Source organism: Pogoniulus pusillus, chromosome 10 (genome assembly GCF_015220805.1).
Source record: "Pogoniulus pusillus isolate bPogPus1 chromosome 10, bPogPus1.pri, whole genome shotgun sequence".
In the NCBI taxonomy this organism is placed as follows: Eukaryota; Metazoa; Chordata; class Aves; order Piciformes; family Lybiidae; genus Pogoniulus; species Pogoniulus pusillus.
Window position 1 is genome coordinate 21,630,329 of NC_087273.1, and position 18,290 is coordinate 21,648,618.

Below are 18,290 nucleotides of genomic sequence, written 5' to 3' on the forward strand. Positions count from 1 at the left end.
AGAAACAATTTCGAGTGGGGATCTGAACAACAAGCAGCTTTTGATCAGATCAAGCGAGAAGTAGTCCATGCAGTGGGCTTAGGACCTGTGTGATCCAGTCCTGACATTAAAAACATTCTGTACACGGCTGCCAGTGACAATGGTCCAACTTGGAGTCTTGTGATGGCTTGGGCTCTTATCCGCCCCCCACACTTTGTATTTGCCCCAGCTAACTCAGAAGGGACTCCAGGAATATAAATGAAGCTATTTAGTTTACAGCAGCAAATATACAAGCAGCTATTTACAGTATATACAGTTATATACAGAAATATACAAAGGAGAAACAATACAGAAGCACAACTCCTCTCCCAGAAACCTGAGTCCCCAGGAGGGGCTCTCAAACCACCCCAACACCTTCCCCGGCCCCTCCCAACCTTACCCCAGTTCCCAGGAAGAATAGAGGTGCAGCCAAGAGGTTAAGAAGGAAGGTTAGTGGCAGTGGGGTTAAGGAGATGTGACTAGGTCTGAAGGCAAAGGCAGAATGAAAGACAAAATGGAGAATGTTTACTTCTTCTTCCCAGAGTTCTCAGCGTGACTGTGAGAGGAGTTGACACAACCATGTTTACCTTTTCACTGCCCATTATCTAGTTCTTTTACCAAAACATTCCAGCTTGCTTCAAACTAGCACAGGTCTGTGGCAGAGAGCTCCAAATGAGACACGTGGTCGTCCACTTGGTTTCTGGGGACGTTGTTACAGAGGTTCAGAGGCAAATTATACCGCAACAGAGAAAGAGATATTAGCAGCTTATGAAGGAGTGAAAGCATGTTCTGAAGTAATTGGAACTGAGTCACAGTTGCTGTTAGCTCCTAGACTGCCAGTTCTAAACTGGATGTTCAAGGGCAAAGGTTCAGCACCACATCATGCCACAGATGCAACCTGGTCTAAATGGATGGCATTGATAACCCAACGAGCACGAATGGGTAATCTCGATCGACCTGGTCTGGTGGAGGTGATCACCAACTGGCCGGAAGGCACAGACTGTTCCAAACCTCTAGAGGAGAAAATAACCCGTGCTGAAGAAGCTCTTCCCTGTGGTGATCTCTCTGATCAGGAAAAGAACTATGCTTTGTTCACAGATGGTTCCTGTTGTATTGTTGGGAACAAGTGTCTCGGTTCTAATTTAAATTTCCAGAGACTCAGATAAATTTGATAGAACCAGTAACAATTTGTAGAGTGTCCTTCCCTCTTCCCCCTTCTTTCCCAAAAGAAAGGGATTAGGTGGAGAGAGAGAGAGAGAGAGAGACAGAGATGTAAGCACACTCAAATAAATGAATCTCACTTGATTTAACAATAACTTAAAAGAGGGAAGTTACAAAAGGTATAGGGAAGGGAAAAATAGCAAAATACAAAATGTATAAATACAACCCGATTGTGATGGTGATGACTGTATGTACTGTAAATATCTGCTTGTATATTGTGCTAAGCTGTAAATAATAAGCTTAATTCCATTTTCAGAGCCAGCTGAGTCTAGTCTGGGTGATTTCAAAAGTGTGGGGGGGGCAGGTAACACCCAAACCATCACACTGCCACATAACAGACAGGGGGTGGCAGGAGGAGAGATGGAGAAACGAGTTGTGCCAACACTATTCTTTGGCTAAGACAAGAATCACATTACACAGTGTCACAGCATCACAGTATTATTAGGATTGGAAGAGACCTCACAGATCATCAAGTCCAACCCTTTACCACAGAGCTCAAGGCTAGACCATGGCACCAAGTGCCACGTCCAATCTTGCCTTGAACAGCCCCAGGGACGGCGACTCCACCACCTCCCCGGGCAGCCCATTCCAGTAGTCAAAGACTCTCTCAGTGAAGAACTTTCTCCTCACCTCGAGCCTAAATCTCCCCTGGCATAGCTCAAGGCTGTGTCCTCTCGTTCTGGTGCTGGCCACCTGAGAGAAGAGAGAAACCTCCTCCTGGCCACAACCACCCTTCAGGTAGTTGTAGACAGCAATAAGGTCACCCCTGAGCCTCCTCTTCTCCAGGCTAAACAATCCCAGCTCCCTCAGCCTCTCCTCGTAGGGCTTGTGCTCGAGGTCTCTCACCAGCCTTGTCGCCCTTCTCTGGACACGCTCAAGCATTTCGATGTCCCTCCTAAACTGGGGGGCCCAGAACTGAACACAGTACTCAAGGTGTGGTCTAACCAGTGCAGAGTACAGGGGCAGGATGACCTCCCTGCTCCTGCTGACCACACCATTCCTGATGCAGGCCAGTATGCCATTGGCTCTCTTGGCCACCTGGGCAGTTCAGTTATCTAAGAGGGGCAGGAGAGTCCTGGCAATGGAGTTGGCAGGGCTCATTAGGCGGGCTTTAAACTAGATATGAAGGGGGTGAGTGAGGCAATTACTCTCTCTGAGAAGGAGACAGTAGGAAGGAAACTAGGGACAATTGGGGAATCAAGAGCCCAGCTGAAGCGCATTTACACCAATGCACGCAGCTTGGGTAACAAGCAGGAGGAACTGGAAGTCCTGGTCCACTAGGGTGACTATGATATAGTTGCCATTTCAGAAACTTGGTGGCATGACAGGCACGATTGGAGTGCTTTAATGGGGGGATACAACCTCTTCAGGAGAGATAGGCAAGGGAGAAGAGGAGGAGAGGTGGCCCTGTATATTAGGGAGTCACTCCTTGCCACTGAGCTTGAGGTGAGGGACGAAGGGATTGAATGCTTGTGGGTTAAAATCAGAGGGAGGACTAACAAATCTGACATCCTGGTTGGAGTCTGTTATAGACCACCCAACCAGGATGAGGAAACAGATGAGATATTTTACAAACAATTGCAGGCTGTCTCAAGATCATCAGATCTTGTCCTTGTGGGTGACTTTAACCTGCCAGATATCTGCTGGGAACTTAATTCAGCAGAGAGGAGGCAGTCCAGGAGATTTCTAGAGTGCATGGAGGACAGCTTCATGACCCAGCTGTTAAGTGAGCTTACTAGGGGTCAAGCTCAGCTTGACCTGCTGCTCTCCAACAGAGAAGGGCTGGTAGGAGATGTGACAGTGGGAGGCTGCCTGGGGTGTAGTGATCATGAGATAGTGGAGTTTTCGATATGCAGGGAGGTAGGGAGGCACTACAACAAAACCCACACCTTGGACTTTCGGAGGGCAAACTTCAATTTGCTTAAGAAACTTATTTCCAAAGTCCCCTGGGCAGCAGTCATTAAAAACAAGGGGGTCCAGGATGGTTGGACCTACTTTAAACAGGAGCTTTTGAAGGCACAGGAACTGGCAGTTCCCATGTGCCGAAAGATGAGCTGGTGGGGAAGGCGACCAGTCTGGATGAACAAACATTAATTTGAATTGACCTTAAATACATTTAAGTCGAAGACAGGTTGCTCAGACCAGTCATCAAGACTGATCCTGAAAAGAAACCTCAAAGGGACATTGTTATAGGAGACTCCCTACTGAAGGGAGCAAACGGCTCAATATGCGCACCGAACCCACTTCAAAGAGAGGTCTGTTGCCTCCCTGGTGCCCGAGTAAGGGACACTGGAGGCAAAATTCCCAATCTCATGAGTGTTTCAGACTATCACCCACTTCTGGTCTTTCAAGTGGGTAGTGACAATGCAACAGTGAGAGGCTCACGGTCAATTACAAGACTCTTTAGGAAGGATAGGCAGGGAAGGAGAGGAGGAGGCAGTGTCCTCTATATCAGTGACCAGTTACAATCAGTGGAGCTCCACCTGGGAAAGGATGGTGAGCCGGTTGAGAGTGCATGGATTAAAACTAAAGGGAAGACAGAGGAAGATGATGTTACTGTAGGGGTCTGCTACAGGCCATCTGACCAGCAGAACCAAGCAGATGAGGCCCTTCACAGGCAAATGATGTGGCTTCCAGGTCACAAGCCCTCATCCTCATGGGGGATTTCAGCCACCCTGACATCTGCTGGAGGGACAACACAGCAAAGCATCATCAATCCAGGATGTTCTTCAACTTCCTCTTCCAAATGGTAAAAGAACCAAAGAGAAAAGGTGCTATGCTGGACCTTTTTCTCATCAACAGAAAAGGGCTGGTGACCAGTGTGAGGCTCAGGGACAGTCTTAGCTGCAGTGACCATGAAGCAGTTGAATTTAAGATACTCAGGGCAACCAGGAGGACATACTCTAAGCTTATGACCTTAGACTTTGGGCGTGCAGACTCTGATCACTTCAGAGATCTGCTGGCCAAAGTATCAAGAGACAAAGCCCTAGAGGGAAGAGGGCCCCAGGACAGCTGGTCAGTATTCAAGGATCACCTCCTCTGTGTCCAGGAGCAATGTACACCAACAAAGAGGAAAGCAGGGAAGAATGCTAAGAGGCCTGCCTGGCTGAGCAAGGAGCTCCTGGACATGCTGTCACACAAAAAGAAACTCTACAAGGAGTGGAAGAAAGGACAGCTAGAATGGGAGGTATATAAGGAAGCAGCCCGAGCATCTAGAGATCTGGTTAGGAAAGCCAGGGCACAGTTTGAATTGAATCTAGCCAGGGAGATAAAATTTGTACAGGTATATTAATGACAAAAAGAAGACTAGGGAAGGTGCGGGCCACCTCAGAAAGGAAACAGGTGAAAAGGTCACAAGTGACATGCAAAAGTATGAGGTTCTCAATGACTTCTTTACCTCAGTCTTCACTGCAAAGGCCTCCAGCCACACTCTGAGAGTGATGGAAGATAATGGCAAGAACTGGAAGGAAGAACTCCCCATTGTAAGTGAAGATCAGGTTTGTGATTACCTGAAGAACCTGAAACTGCTCAAGTCCACGGGACCTGATGGGATACACCCAGGGGTACTGAGAGAATGGGCAGATGAGGTTGCTAAAACTCTCTCTATTCTATTCCAAAAGTCCTAGCAGTCTGGTGAAGTCCCCACTGACTGGAAAAAGGGAAACATAACCCCCATTTTCAAAACGAGTAGGAAGGAGGAGCCAGGGAACTACAGGCCAGTCAGTCTCACCTCTGTGCCCAGTAAGATCATGGAGCAGATCCTCCTGGAGGCACTACTGAGACAGGAGAATAGTGAAGAAGTGATTTGGTACAATTGGCATGGCTTCACCAAGGGCAAATCCTGCCTGACAAACCTGGTGGCCTTCTGTGAACAGGTCACAACATTAATAGACGAGGGGAGAGCAAGTGATGTCATTTACCTAGACCTGAGCAAAGCCTCTGACACTGTCCCACACCACATCCTGGTCTCCAAGCTGGTGAAACATGGGTTTGATGGGTGGACCACTAGATGGTTAAAGAACTAGCTTGATGGCCGCACCCACAGAGTGGCTGTCAATGGGTCCATGCCCAAGTGGAGGCCAGTGACAAGTGGAGTCCCTCAGGGATCAGTCCTGGGACCACTCTTGTTCAACATCTTTGTTGGTGACATGGACAGAGGCATTGAGTACACTTTCCAGAAGTTTGCTGATGACACCAAGCTGTGTGGTGCAGCAGACACACTGGAGAGAAGTGATGCCATCCAGAGGGACCTGGACAGGCTGGAGAGGTGGCACAAGCCAGCCTCACGAGGTTCAACAAGACCAAGGTCAAGGTCCTGCATCTGGGTCGAGGCAATCCCAAGCACAAATACAGGCTGGGCAGTGAGTGGCTGGAGAGCAGCCCTGAGGACAGAGACCTGGGGGAGGCTGTGGACAAGAAGCTCAACATCAGTCAGCAGTTTGCACTTGCAGCCCAGAGGGCCAACCAGATCCTGGGCTGTATCAGGAGAAGTGTGGTCAGCAGGTCGAGTGAGGTGATTCTCCCCCTCTACTACACTCTGGTGAGACCCCAGCTGGAGTACTGCATGCAGTTCTGGAGGCTCCATTACAAGAGGGAGGGCCACGAGGATGATTGGAGGGCTGGAGCACCTCTCCTATGAGGACAGACTGAAAGAGTTGAGGCTGTTTGTTCTGGAGAAGAGGAGGCTCTGAGGTGAATTTATTGTGGCCTTTCAATATCTGAAGGGGGCCTACAAAAAGCTGGGGAAGGACTTTTTAGGCTATCAGGTAGTGACAGGACCAGGGGGAATGGAGCAAAGCTGGAGGTGTGTAGGTTCAAACTGGATGTGAGTAGGAAATTTTTCACCATGGGAATAGTGAAACCCTGGAATGGGTTGCTCAGGTTGGTGGTTGAGGCCTCATCCCTGGAAGTGTTTTAGGCCAGCCTGATCTAGGGTGGGATGCCTCTCCCATGGCAGGGGGGTTGGAACTAGATGATCCTTGTGGTCACTTTCAACCCTGACTGATTCTATGATTCTAAGTTCTGCTGTACATTATAACAAATGCCCTACCTTCTCTAAGGAGGAAAGACTTAATGGAATTAAGAAAGATATTATATCACAAAGTTAAGCAATACAAGGATATTAAATTTGGTAATTCACAAAATACTTGCAAAATACATATATTGTATGACGTCTTTAGACACAACATCTTTTAATGACAAGCTCTGTACAATTTAAGTTTTTATCCTAATATGTTAATTCTCCCCACTACATTAGGAAACCCTCTTCATATTGTTCATAGCTGTATTTGGAAAGGCTTTTCCTTTCTTCCTCTATGAACTCTGTGAAACTATTCCTTATTGCCTACAGCCATTGTAATGGTTTTGTTGACATTCTGACATGCATTAAGACATTAGATTTGGGTTTAAGCTCTTTTTCCTGTAGGAATTCAGAGATATAAACCAGACAAATTTGTCAAGGTACAGATGCTCTGACAGATGTACTTACATGGTTCCATTATAGACACTCTGAGATAACAGCTTTTTCTAAGGCTGAGAATACTTCAACAATTACAGAAAGCACACTCTTGCACACTAGCATAGCTATTACAAACAAAATAGGTCAAAACTTACAATTCTGACAGCCTTCATAAATTTTATGGAGCTTCCCTTCTTTGCAATGAAAATGGGCACATCTTGAGTAGAGCAAAAGGGAGGGGAGCACAGGAGCCTTATCGGCACTTTCCAAATACCACATTTCTTTTCTTACAGCGGGAAACCTCTCTGCCACTGTGTTCAACAACTACACTTACACAGTATAAACAAGCATGTCTGAACTATTTCAAGTCCTACTTACAGAATAAAATTGGTTGCTTTTTAAATGAAGCTTTCATAACAGAAGTAGGAACACCTCAGCCTTTAGGTTAGAGCTCATTACACTGAACTTCGAAATCTTTGTTATTTGGTAAGATGATTGAACCATGAGGATTTTACATTAGACAGGGAATTTTCAAAGCTAATTCAACATTTAAAAAGTGATGTCTATCAAGCTTTACATGCAATTGTTTAACAAAGTTTAAATGTGTACTTAAGAGTGAATAGTGACAGAAGAGACATGGTTTAAAATACACGATAAAACAGATCTAATTTTACAAGAGAGACATGTCCATTAGTGACAGACATTTACTTTAGAATAAGAGCATTGCAGCATAAAGTGAGCAGAGAATAAAATAACCTTCCAGGTTGCTTAAGGAATTAAGGAGAAATACCTTATTGTCAAGCTTTAGCACGACTCTTCCAAGTCCTCTGATGGGCCGTGGAGCAAGAGCTTCTTGACGTTCCTTCACAAAATTTTCAACAAGTTGCCACCATCTTTTGCAATGGTTTGCCATGCAGTTCAAAACTCCAAAATGGATCACAAGTTTTTTAAGTGCCCAAACTGCAATCACAAGAAATTAAGTATTATAGATTTCAGAGGAGCACAAGACAACTTATCTATTTCATTATGAAAGACCAATTCAAAAAGAAAGGAAAAGAATGATTATTTTTTCCACTACAAATCTTTTTCAGATTTCTTACATAATCTTAATGCTAAACTCTTCATTTCTTTACATCTGTGCTTATCTACACAGAATTTAGATGGCAGCATAAGAAAATTGTCAGCACACTACCCAATGCTAGAGCTAACAAACTTGTGCACATTCTGAACTAAGTAGGTGGCCATTCCATGTCTCCAGTACAGTGCATTGATCACATCATCACACATGCACAGAGACAACTACACATAAAATGCCACACTCAGAACTTTATAGTGCATTACACACAAAAGAAAATTTCCAGCCTAAATTCTTTTTGTCTTCTACATTGTTAAAGCTGTGTCTTTTGGTATTGACAGTACTTCCCATGTGACTTCAGTAATTCACATGTGAGTTCATAGTACAAAACGTTGATTTAAACCATCAAGTGAAAGCTGATTAATTTTCCTTTTGAACTTCAAAACCATTAAGATCAGCTTTTTATCTTGGCTTGAAGGTCATGCAATTTCAGAAAAATCCGCACCGCTCCTCAAAACCAAACCACAGAAGAAATGTTTCCAACTTTATTTCCCTAAAAGAGCTTTCTGCTATCACAAAGAGTTTCTCTCCAACACTCCTAACATGTATCCACTGTAAAATAGTTTCTCAATAACATTAAAAATGTCTAGAAGTACAGTTCCAGAAGTAAAAGCTCATGTCTGTCTACTTGCCAGGAAATAAAGCCCAGAGACTTCTGCGTCAGGCTTATGGTTCTAATTCTCCAAGAGCACTGCTCTCCTTCACTTACTCATTATACTTGCAGAACTTGTAAATCATAACAATCAGGAATGCAAAAACCATGATAAATATGAAACTTTCCTTGGAAGCTAACAGACCTTTAACAGTCGTTAAAAATTCACAATACTCCCTTTTTAATCAACAAAATGTTACACCAGTCAAATTATCTAACTTTTCCTCACTGAACAGAAGAAAACCAAGTAATCTTTCAAATCCACTAGCAAATTTAACACAAAAACATCAACACCCTTGGAATGTACCCAAGGGTGCTGAGAGAACTGGCTGAGGTTATTGCTCTGCCACTCTCCAACACTTTTGCCAAATTGTGGCAGACAGGAGAGGTGCCTGAGGACTGGAGACAATGTCACTCCAGTCTTCAAAAAGGGCAAGAAAGAGGTTTCAGGGAGCTATAGATCAGTCAGCCTCACATTCATCTCTGGTAAACTGATGCAGTGGCTCCTTCTGGAGGGCATCTCAAGGAAAAGAAGGTTATCAGGAGTAGTCAGCATGGATTTACCACGGAGAAGTCATGCTTGACTAACTTGATAGCATTTTATGATGCCATAACTGAATGGGTAGATTCAGGGAGACCAGTGTATACAGTCTGCCTTGACCTTAGCAAGGGCTTTGACACAGTCTCCCACAGTATTCTACTGAGCAAGCTCAGGAAGTGTGGGATGGAAGAGCAGACAGTGAGGTGGATTAGGAACTGGTTACAAGATAAGAGTTCAAAGAGTGGTGATCAATGGTGCTAGGTCCAGCTGGAGAGCTATAACCAGGGGAGTCCCTCAGGGATCAGTGTTGGGTACAGTCCTGTTCAACCTCTTCATCAATGACACTGATGAGGGGACAGTGTCTGCTCAGCAAGTTTGCTGATGACACCAAACTGGGAAGGCTTGGCTGATACAGCTGAAGGCTGTGCTCCCATCCAGTGAGACCTGGACAGACTGAAGAACTGGGCATAGAGGAACCAAATGAGGTTCAACAAGGCCAAGTGCAGAGTCCTGCAGCTGGGAAGGAATAATAAACTGCACCAGTACAGTCTGGGAGGTGATCTGCTGGAGAGCAGCCCTTTGGAGAGGAGCCTGGGAGTCCTGGTGGATAACAAGTTAACCATGGGACAGCAATGTTCCTTTGTGGCCAGGAAGGCGAATGGGATCTTGCGGTGTATTAAGAAGAGTGTGTCCAGCAGATCAAGGAAGGTTCTCTTTCCCCTCTACTCTGCCTTGGTGAGACCTCATCTTGAGTACTGCACACAGTTTTGGGGTCCCCAGTTTAAGAGGGACAGGGAGTTTCTGGAAAGGGTCCAGCGGAGAGCTACAAGGATGATTAGGGGACTGGAGGGCATACCTTACCTTATGAGGAGTGGTTGAGGGACCTGGAGCTTTTTAGGCTGGATAAGAAATGATGGAGAGGGGAACTAATAAATGTTTATAAACATCTGAGGGCTGGTCAGGAGAGAGGGGACAGGCTCTTCTCACTAGGACAAGGAGCAATGGGTGTAAGTTGCAGCACAAGAGGTTCCACCTCAACACAAGGGGGAACTTCTTTACTGGAAGGGTCACAGGGTACTGGAACAGGCTGCCTAGAGAGGCTGTGGAGTCTCCTTCTCTGGAAACTTTCAAGGTCTGTCTGGATGCATTCCTCTGTGATCTCTGCTAGATTGTGTGGTCCTGCTCTGGCAGAGGGGTTGGACTAGATGATCTCCTTGGGTCCCTTCCAACCCTTAATATCCTGTGAACACATCAACTTAAAGGATCATAACAAACTGGCCTGACAATCCAGTCCTGCCATGAACTACTGATACACAAATCTCTAAACAAAACTACAGTACATCCCCAAATACTGAAATTTATGGCTCTAACTGAAAACATAGGGAAACAGTTAGCAACACAATCATGTAATTTTCCCAATTTCTCACTAATTTTTTTAAACCAGAATTTAATAGGAGTGAACTTCAAATGTAAACAAAAAATAAGTGTAGGTGTTAAAAAATATACCTGCACAGTAAAATAACCCTGAAAATGCTAGCAGTGCCCCTACAATCATATTGTATTTATAGTCACATTTGATACTGATCATTAAATTCATCATTGAATTCATCGTTAAATTCAAGTGTACTTCTAATAAAGGGTGGGGTTTTTTGTTATGAAAGCCTATTTTCTAAATGAGATTACTTATGTCCATACATTAACATCACAAGAATTCCCCTACCTTCAAAAATTCACATGATGATTCTACTTGGAGGCGTGTAAAATGAAATAAAAAGCTGATAAGGTTAACTTGTAATATCCACTAGGCATTTATCAAAGTTCTACAAGAGCCTAGTATCTGTAAGCCACTTGTGTAATAGCTGACATCCTTTGTCCGGGAGAGCTCACTCAATACGCTTACATTTAGTTTAGTACCTTCTGGCACCACCATTTGGCAAATGTGGGATTTACATCGTTAAAGAAATTCAATAATAATCTACTAAAGATCACATAGCAAACATATAAACCAGGAAAAAATACAGTGCAAGCGTGTTAAGGAGGGATTTGAATCTGGGTTAGATGTAAATTATGAGGCCAATATAAAAATTATTAAATAGTTTATTAAATATAAAATGAAAATTTCCCCAAACTTATTTACAATCAACACACAGATTGTTTTATGTGGTTGGTAAAACTATCTTTGCAGAATGTATATATACAGTCAGATTGATTTAAACAATTTTAGGAAATATTTTAGAAAATTTAAACCACTGGAGAGAGTCTTACGGCACAAACTACCACTTAAAGGCTAAACATAAATAGAAACCTTCACAAACTTCAGAAAAGATAATTAATTTACTCACTGTCCAGAGTCGCAATATTGGTAACTGTGGCCGTTTGAGCTGAACCTCTAGCTCAGACATAGGGGAGAGATGAACATTCCAGGGATAGGCCACATAAGTGGCAACAATAGATAAATTAATATAATTTCATTGGAGCATCAAGAACTTAATGTCTAGAAGCACAGCTTGTTCTCCCCCTTCTCCTGCTGGCTTCTGCTGCTGCAGCTTCGCCTATCTTCCCCAGCTGCTGTTTTGGCTACTGCTGCTTCTGCTGCTTCGCTGCCGCTTGACCCCCTCCCCATCTCCCTTAAGGTTATTGTATTGTTTTTTTTCCTTCTTTCCTTCTCTAGTTATTATTTCTCTTTACATTGTTATACTTATATTATAAGAAAACACAATTTCATCTTTCCCTGACTTTCAAAAAAGTAGGGGGGTTTGTGTTGTGAATTTTCTTCCCGGGGGAGGGATCAGCCCAAACCCGGGACAGGACTCTTTTGGCGCCTTAACGTGGGGCACGATCTTGGCTTGTTGTTTTGTTTTTTTTTCCTTTCCCCCTGTTGATTTATAATCAGAATAAGAACATCAAGGAAAAATGAAGTTGTTTGATATATTCTGGCCTATTATTGCCTCAATTCTGACTCTGTCGGTTCAGCAATGTTTTACAGCTATGGTGCACTACCAGGTGTGTTCATTCTTTGCTAAGATGGTCTGGGACTCGGTAAAAGCTGTGCTAAGGAAGGTTGGAGATGTTGTTAGGAATATTTTAGGGTTTAGGAATGTCGTTGAGGGTGTGCCGTATGTGACATTGGTGTCAGAGACTAGGAGTTAATTGGAAGAGATGAGCTACCCAGTAGCATGCCTAATATGTGTGAACTTGATGTTTTTGGCTGCTATTGTAGGTCTGGTTATAGTGTGGAGACGAGAGAAATGCAGGAATAAACGGGCTGTAAGTGAGGTTCTTACCTTCTCCGGAGGCAATAGTAGGGAGCTAAGGGTTAAAGAAACAGTCTGCAACCGAAGCGGGGGAGGGAGGGCCACGGCACCGGGCAGACGGACTGCTCGCAGAGCAGTGAAACGTCCTGCCTCGGAGCCTTTGAGAGGAGAAAAGATTGTTGGACATGGCCCGTACCCCACTGACCCTGAAGCATGGAGGCAGGAAACAATCTGGTTCCCATTCGTACCTAACAGAACGGAGGAAAGTAAAGGTAGAGGCGATGGAACCCCGGCAGAAGTGCAGTCATAAAGGGCTGCTGCGGTGGCGGCAGATCTGGCTGCAGACAGTGTGGGCTATGGCAAAGTTCCTCGGACAGATAAAGTTGAGGAACTGGTTTGTGGAAAATGTGGCTCGAACGTTTTGATCTGTAGGAGGGTCGCTGACACCAGAGCCTCTGCCAGCAGAGAGGCTGCTGAGGCAAAGATTCTTTCGCCTGCAACCAGGGGACTGGAAGCGGTCCCAGGGGAGGCGGCGAGGTCCTCGGAAGGTGAACCCACTAACGCCATCAAGCCTGCTAATGCCACTGCTCCTGCCTTAGCCCCGTTTGCCTCTGCTGAGCCGGCTGCTGTTGCTGCTGTGGGGAAGGGTCCTTCTGCCTCAGCCTCAGCCCCACTACCGCGTGTGGAACAGAGCCAGGCAGACAAACAAAACTCAGATGATTCAGTGAAAACCACCTCCCAGAGTAAGACAGAGTTTACCTTAGATAAGGTCGCCCTTGCCCCGGTTAAAACGAGGAGAAAAATGGCAGCTAGCCTTGGGGGTCGAGATAGCTCAGATGACAATGGGGATAAACCAGAGCAGGGTGAACAAAAGGAAGAGGATCCAGGAGAAGGTACATCGGCTGGTGTGAAGGCCAGTACCCTTGTGGGCACAAGGAGTGGAAAGGCTAAAGCAAAGGAAAAACATATTCAGGAGACAGATGATAGTGATGATAGTGATGATAGTGATGATGAGGAGGGAGCCCCGTTGCCAAGGAAGGAGGTCAGGCATATTAGGCAAGACTATGCCCGGAAAGAGCGAGAACTGCTGATGAGTTGGCTGAACAGATGCTGGCATGGAGGCATGGACACCATAAAAATAAACCCTCCGACAGTAAGGCAGTTGGGAGTTTTCTCGAGAGACAATGGCATAGATAAACACTTAGGACATCTCGGTGGCAACTCTAACCTCTGGTCACGCGTATTGACAGCTGTGGTACTGCGGTACCCTAACAGGGATGATTTACCCTGGAGACCCTTACACTGGAATACAATTGAACAGGGGGTTCAGTGCTTGCGAGAGATGGCCATAAGAGAGCTAATCTATGGAGATTATACAATAGAGAACCCTGAGGAGATACCTATGAGCCGAGCTCTCCTAAAGAAACTTATTCAGCTTGCCCCCTCTAGTTATGCCCATACATTGGCAAGTAAGATGGTGGGGAAAGACGATGCAACAACTTCTATGACTGTGGGTGAATTCGCTGATCAAATGAGGCAAATGGAGGATAGCCTTACGGTTAATGCTATGGTGTCAGCCATAAATACTATGACTGAAGAGATTAAAGATAGCATGAAACAACTCAAGGAGGAATTTAAAACTTCCCTATCCCAGTTGGCAAAGGACAGTGAACTTTCTTCTTCACCCTCAGAGTGGGTACATGTCTCGGCCATCAGGGATAGGCGTCTTCCTAGAAGACCAATTCAACCTTACTCACTAAAAAATAGACAACAGTCACGTGGGTCTCTTTGGTTAATCCTACGTGACCAGTTTGGTGAAAACATGGATAAATGGCATGGAAAACCTACCTCTCTTCTCCTAAAAAGAGTGAGAGAGTTACAGAGTGAGAAGCCTAAAAGAGTAGTCGCCTCAGTTTCACCACATGACTCAGATGGTTCTGGTGATGATTCAACTAACACCACTAAACACTGTGCCAATTGCAATTGTAATGGCCAACATTAGGGGGGCCCTGCCTCTTACCAGGCGGAGGCCAGGGACCAGGAAGACAACAGAATATACTGGAATGTATATGTTAAATGGCCTGGTACCTTGAAAATTCAGAAATACAGGGCTCTAGTGGACACGGGTGCACAATGCACATTGATGCCTTCAAACTGTAAAGGAATGGAGTCTATTACTTTTTCTGGAATTACAGGAGGCTCTCAAGAATTGACAAGGTTAGAGGCAGAGATGAGTTTGACTGGAAGTGATTGGCGAAGGCATGTCATTGTAACAGGTCCAAATGCACCTTGCATCTTGGGAATTGACTTTCTGAGAGAAGGGCGTTTTAAAGATCCCAAGGGTTTTAAGTGGACCTTTGGAATAGCAACTGTAGAAGCTGTTGGAGACAAATTGAAGTTGTCTGCTAGGCCTGAGCTCTCAGATGAGTCTGCAGTTGTTGGGCAGCATAATGTAGAGGATGTGAAGTTGCCAGTTGCCACCCAAATTGTACACCACAGGCAATATAGAACAAACCGTGACTCTTTGGTGCCCATACATGATCTGATTCGTCATCTGGAGTGCCAGGACGTCATTAAAAAGACCCATTCACCTTTCAATAGTCCTATATGGCCTGTGCGAAAGGGAAATGGAGAGTGGCGACTTACAGTTGATTTCCGCGGCCCAAATGAAGTGACTCCGCCCATGAGTTCTGCTGTGCCGGACATGTTAGAACTCCAATATGAGCTGGAATCCAAGGAGGCCAAATGGTATGCAACCATAGATGTTGCTAATGCTTTCTTTTCTATTCCAATAGCAGAAGAATGCAAGCCTCAATTTGCTTTCACTTGGAGGGGGATTCAGTATACGTTTAATCGTTTGCCCCAGGGGTGGAAGCACAGCTCAACGATCTGTCATGCAGTGATCCATGATGCATTGGAGAAAGGTGGAGCTCCAGAGCACCTGCAGTTCATTGATGACATCATTGTCTGGGGGAACACGGCACAGGAAGTTTTTGAAAAAGGTAACAAAATAATTGACATTCTGCTGAAGGCAGGTTTTGCCATAAAGCGAGACAAGGTGAAAGGACCTGCTACAGAGATTCAGTTCTTGGGAATTCATTGGCAAGATGGTCGCCGTCACATTCCAATGGATGTGATAAATAAGGTTTCTGCCATGGCAAATCCCACAAATAAGAAGGACACATTGTCTTTCTTAGGAACAGTTGGATTTTGGAGGCTGCACATCCCTGAGTACAGGCAAATTGTAAAACCTTTATATGATATAACTCGAAAGAGAAACAACTTTCAGTGGGGACCTGAACAACAAGCAGCCTTTGATCAGATAAAACAGGAAGTAGTTCATGCAATGGGTTTGGGGCCTGTTCGAACTGGTCCAGACATTAAGAACATTCTGTATACGGCTGCGAGTGATAATGGTCCAACCTGGTGCCTATGGCAGAGAGCCCCAGGAGAAACATGTGGCCGACCACTTGGTTTCTGGAGTAGAGGATATAGAGGGTCAGAAGTAAACTATACACCAACAGAGAAAGAAATCCTTGCTGCTTATGAAGGTGTGAAAGCTGCTTCAGAAGTAATAGGAACAGACTCTCAGCTTCTTTTGGCTCCCAGATTACCAGTTTTGAACTGGATGTTTAAGGGAAAGAGGTCATCGCCACATCATGCAACCGATGCTACCTGGTCTATGTGGATGGCTCTCATAACACAACGAGCACGCATGGGGAGCCTTGAACGACCTGGCATAGTGGAGATGATCACCAACTGGCCAGAAGGTACAAACTGTATAAATCCTCCAGAGGAGCGAATGAGTCGGGCTGAAGAAGCTCCTCCTTACAGTGATTTGTCTGAAGAAGAAAGAAACTATGCTCTATTTACTGATGGTTCCTGTCGCCTTGTTGGAAACAAGAGAAAATGGAGAGCTGCAGTTTGGAGCCCTCTACGGGCAGTGGCTGAAACAAAAGCTGGAGAAGGTGAGTCAAGCCAGTTTGCAGAAGTAAAAGCTATCCAACTTGCTCTTGACGTGGCTGAACGTGAGAACTGGCCCATGCTTTACCTCTATACTGATTCGTAGATGGTGGCTAATGCCTTATGGGGTTGGCTAAAGGACTGGAAAAGAAATAATTGGCAACGGAAAGGAAAGCCAATTTGGGCTGCTGACTTATGGCAGGACATTGCTACCCGTCTAGAGAAAATCCCTGTAAGAGTACGACACATAGACGCTCACATGCCCAAAAGTAAAGCTACTGAGGAACATCAGCACAACCATCAGGCAGATTTAGCTGCCAAGGTGTTTCAGACCGATGTAAATTGTGATTTGGATTTAGATTGGGAACACCGAGGTGAACTGTTCTTAGCCCGGTGGGCCCATGATTCCTCAGGACATCAAGGCAGAGATGCTACCTACCAATGGGCACGGGACAGAGCAATCAACATCTCCATGGACGCTATAACACAAGTTATACATGACTGTGATATCTGTGCTACTATTAAACAAGCCAAGTGTCTGAAGCCCTTGTGGTATGGTGAGCGATGGGCAAAGTACAAATACGGTGAAGCGTGGCAGATTGATTACATCTCTCTACCTCGATCTCGGACTGGAAAGCAATATGTGCTGACCATGGTGGAAGCAAGCACTAGATGGCTGGAAACCTATCCAGTTTCCCGTGCCACTGCGCGTAACACCATTTTGGGCTTGGAAAGACAAATCCTGTGGCGACATGGCACTCCAGAAAGAATTGAATCAGATAATGGTACCCACTTTAAAAACAATCTCATAAAATCTTGGGCCAAAGAGCACGGCATTGAGTGGATCTATCACATCCCCTACTATGCACCCGCCTCAGGCAAAATTGAACGTTACAATGGCTTGTTGAAAACAACTTTAAAGGCAATGGGGGGAGGAACCTTAAAGAACTGGGACAAACATCTAGCCCAAGCCACTTGGGTAGTGAATAGTAGAGGTTCCACCAACCGAGCTGGCCCAGCTCATTCAGAGGTCTTACAAAAGGTAGAAGGTGACAGGGTTCCTGTCATTCGTGAAAAGAATTTGTTGGGCAAGTCTGTTTGGGTATTCTCCCCTTCGGGGGAGGCTACACCTGTCCGAGGGGTGGTTTCTGCTGAAGGATCTGGTCATACATATTGGGTTATGCAGAAAAACGGTAAAATACAATGTGTGCCACAAAAGAATCTGACATTGGCAGAAAGAATGTAGATAGGTTGTTATGAGTTCTTTTGCAGATGATTGTGGTGTCCAAGGAAAGCCATGAAGAGCCCGCTATCCATGAGCATGAGCCCTGAGAGTGTCAAGAGTCCTGCTCTGTTCTACTCATTGAAAAAAAAATTGAGCTAGCCAACGCCTGAGATAGACGGAAATAAGAAGATGAATGACCGAAAATTGAAGAAAGATGCTTGAAGCCTGAAAAAAATGACCATCTACGATACTGATGTTATTCCTAGTTACATAGAATGACTTGATGCTGCAATGGTAAATTATATTAAAGGGGTAGATTGTGGCCGTTTGAGCTGATCCTCTAGCTCAGACATAGGGGAGAGATGAACATTCCAGGGATAGGCCACATAAGTGGCAACAATAGATAAATTAATATAATTTCATTGGAGCATCAAGAACTTAATGTCTAGAAGCACAGCTTGTTCTCCCCCTTCTCCTGCTGGCTTCTGCTGCTGCAGCTTCGCCTATCTTCCCCAGCTGCTGTTTTGGCTACTGCTGCTTCTGCTGCTTCGCCGCCGCTTGACCCCCTTCCCATCTCCCTTAAGGTTATTGTATTGTTTTTTTTCCTTCCTTCCTTCTCTAGTTATTATTTCTCTTTACATTGTTATACTTATATTATAAGAAAATACAATTTCATCTTTCCCTGACTTTCAAAAAAGTAGGGGGGTTTGTGTTGTGAATTTTCTTCCCGGGGGAGGGATCAGCCCAAACCCGGGACAGTAACCCAAAAATTATATGCAGATGCATAAATGAGGAAAACACAGTCTCAGCCACATGGTGGCCT

At 45.0% G+C, this 18,290-nt stretch overlaps 1 protein-coding gene across 1 annotated transcript in view; it reads right to left on the minus strand.

Annotated features, from left to right (window-relative positions):
* The window catches only part of TMEM245 (transmembrane protein 245), a 186,228-nt gene that overhangs the window by 111,297 nt on the left and 56,641 nt on the right, over window positions 1-18,290 (minus strand). Inside the window, 1 exon segment of the mRNA XM_064150356.1 lies at window positions 7,488-7,657. Coding sequence (XP_064006426.1) covers window positions 7,488-7,657 — 170 coding nt within the window.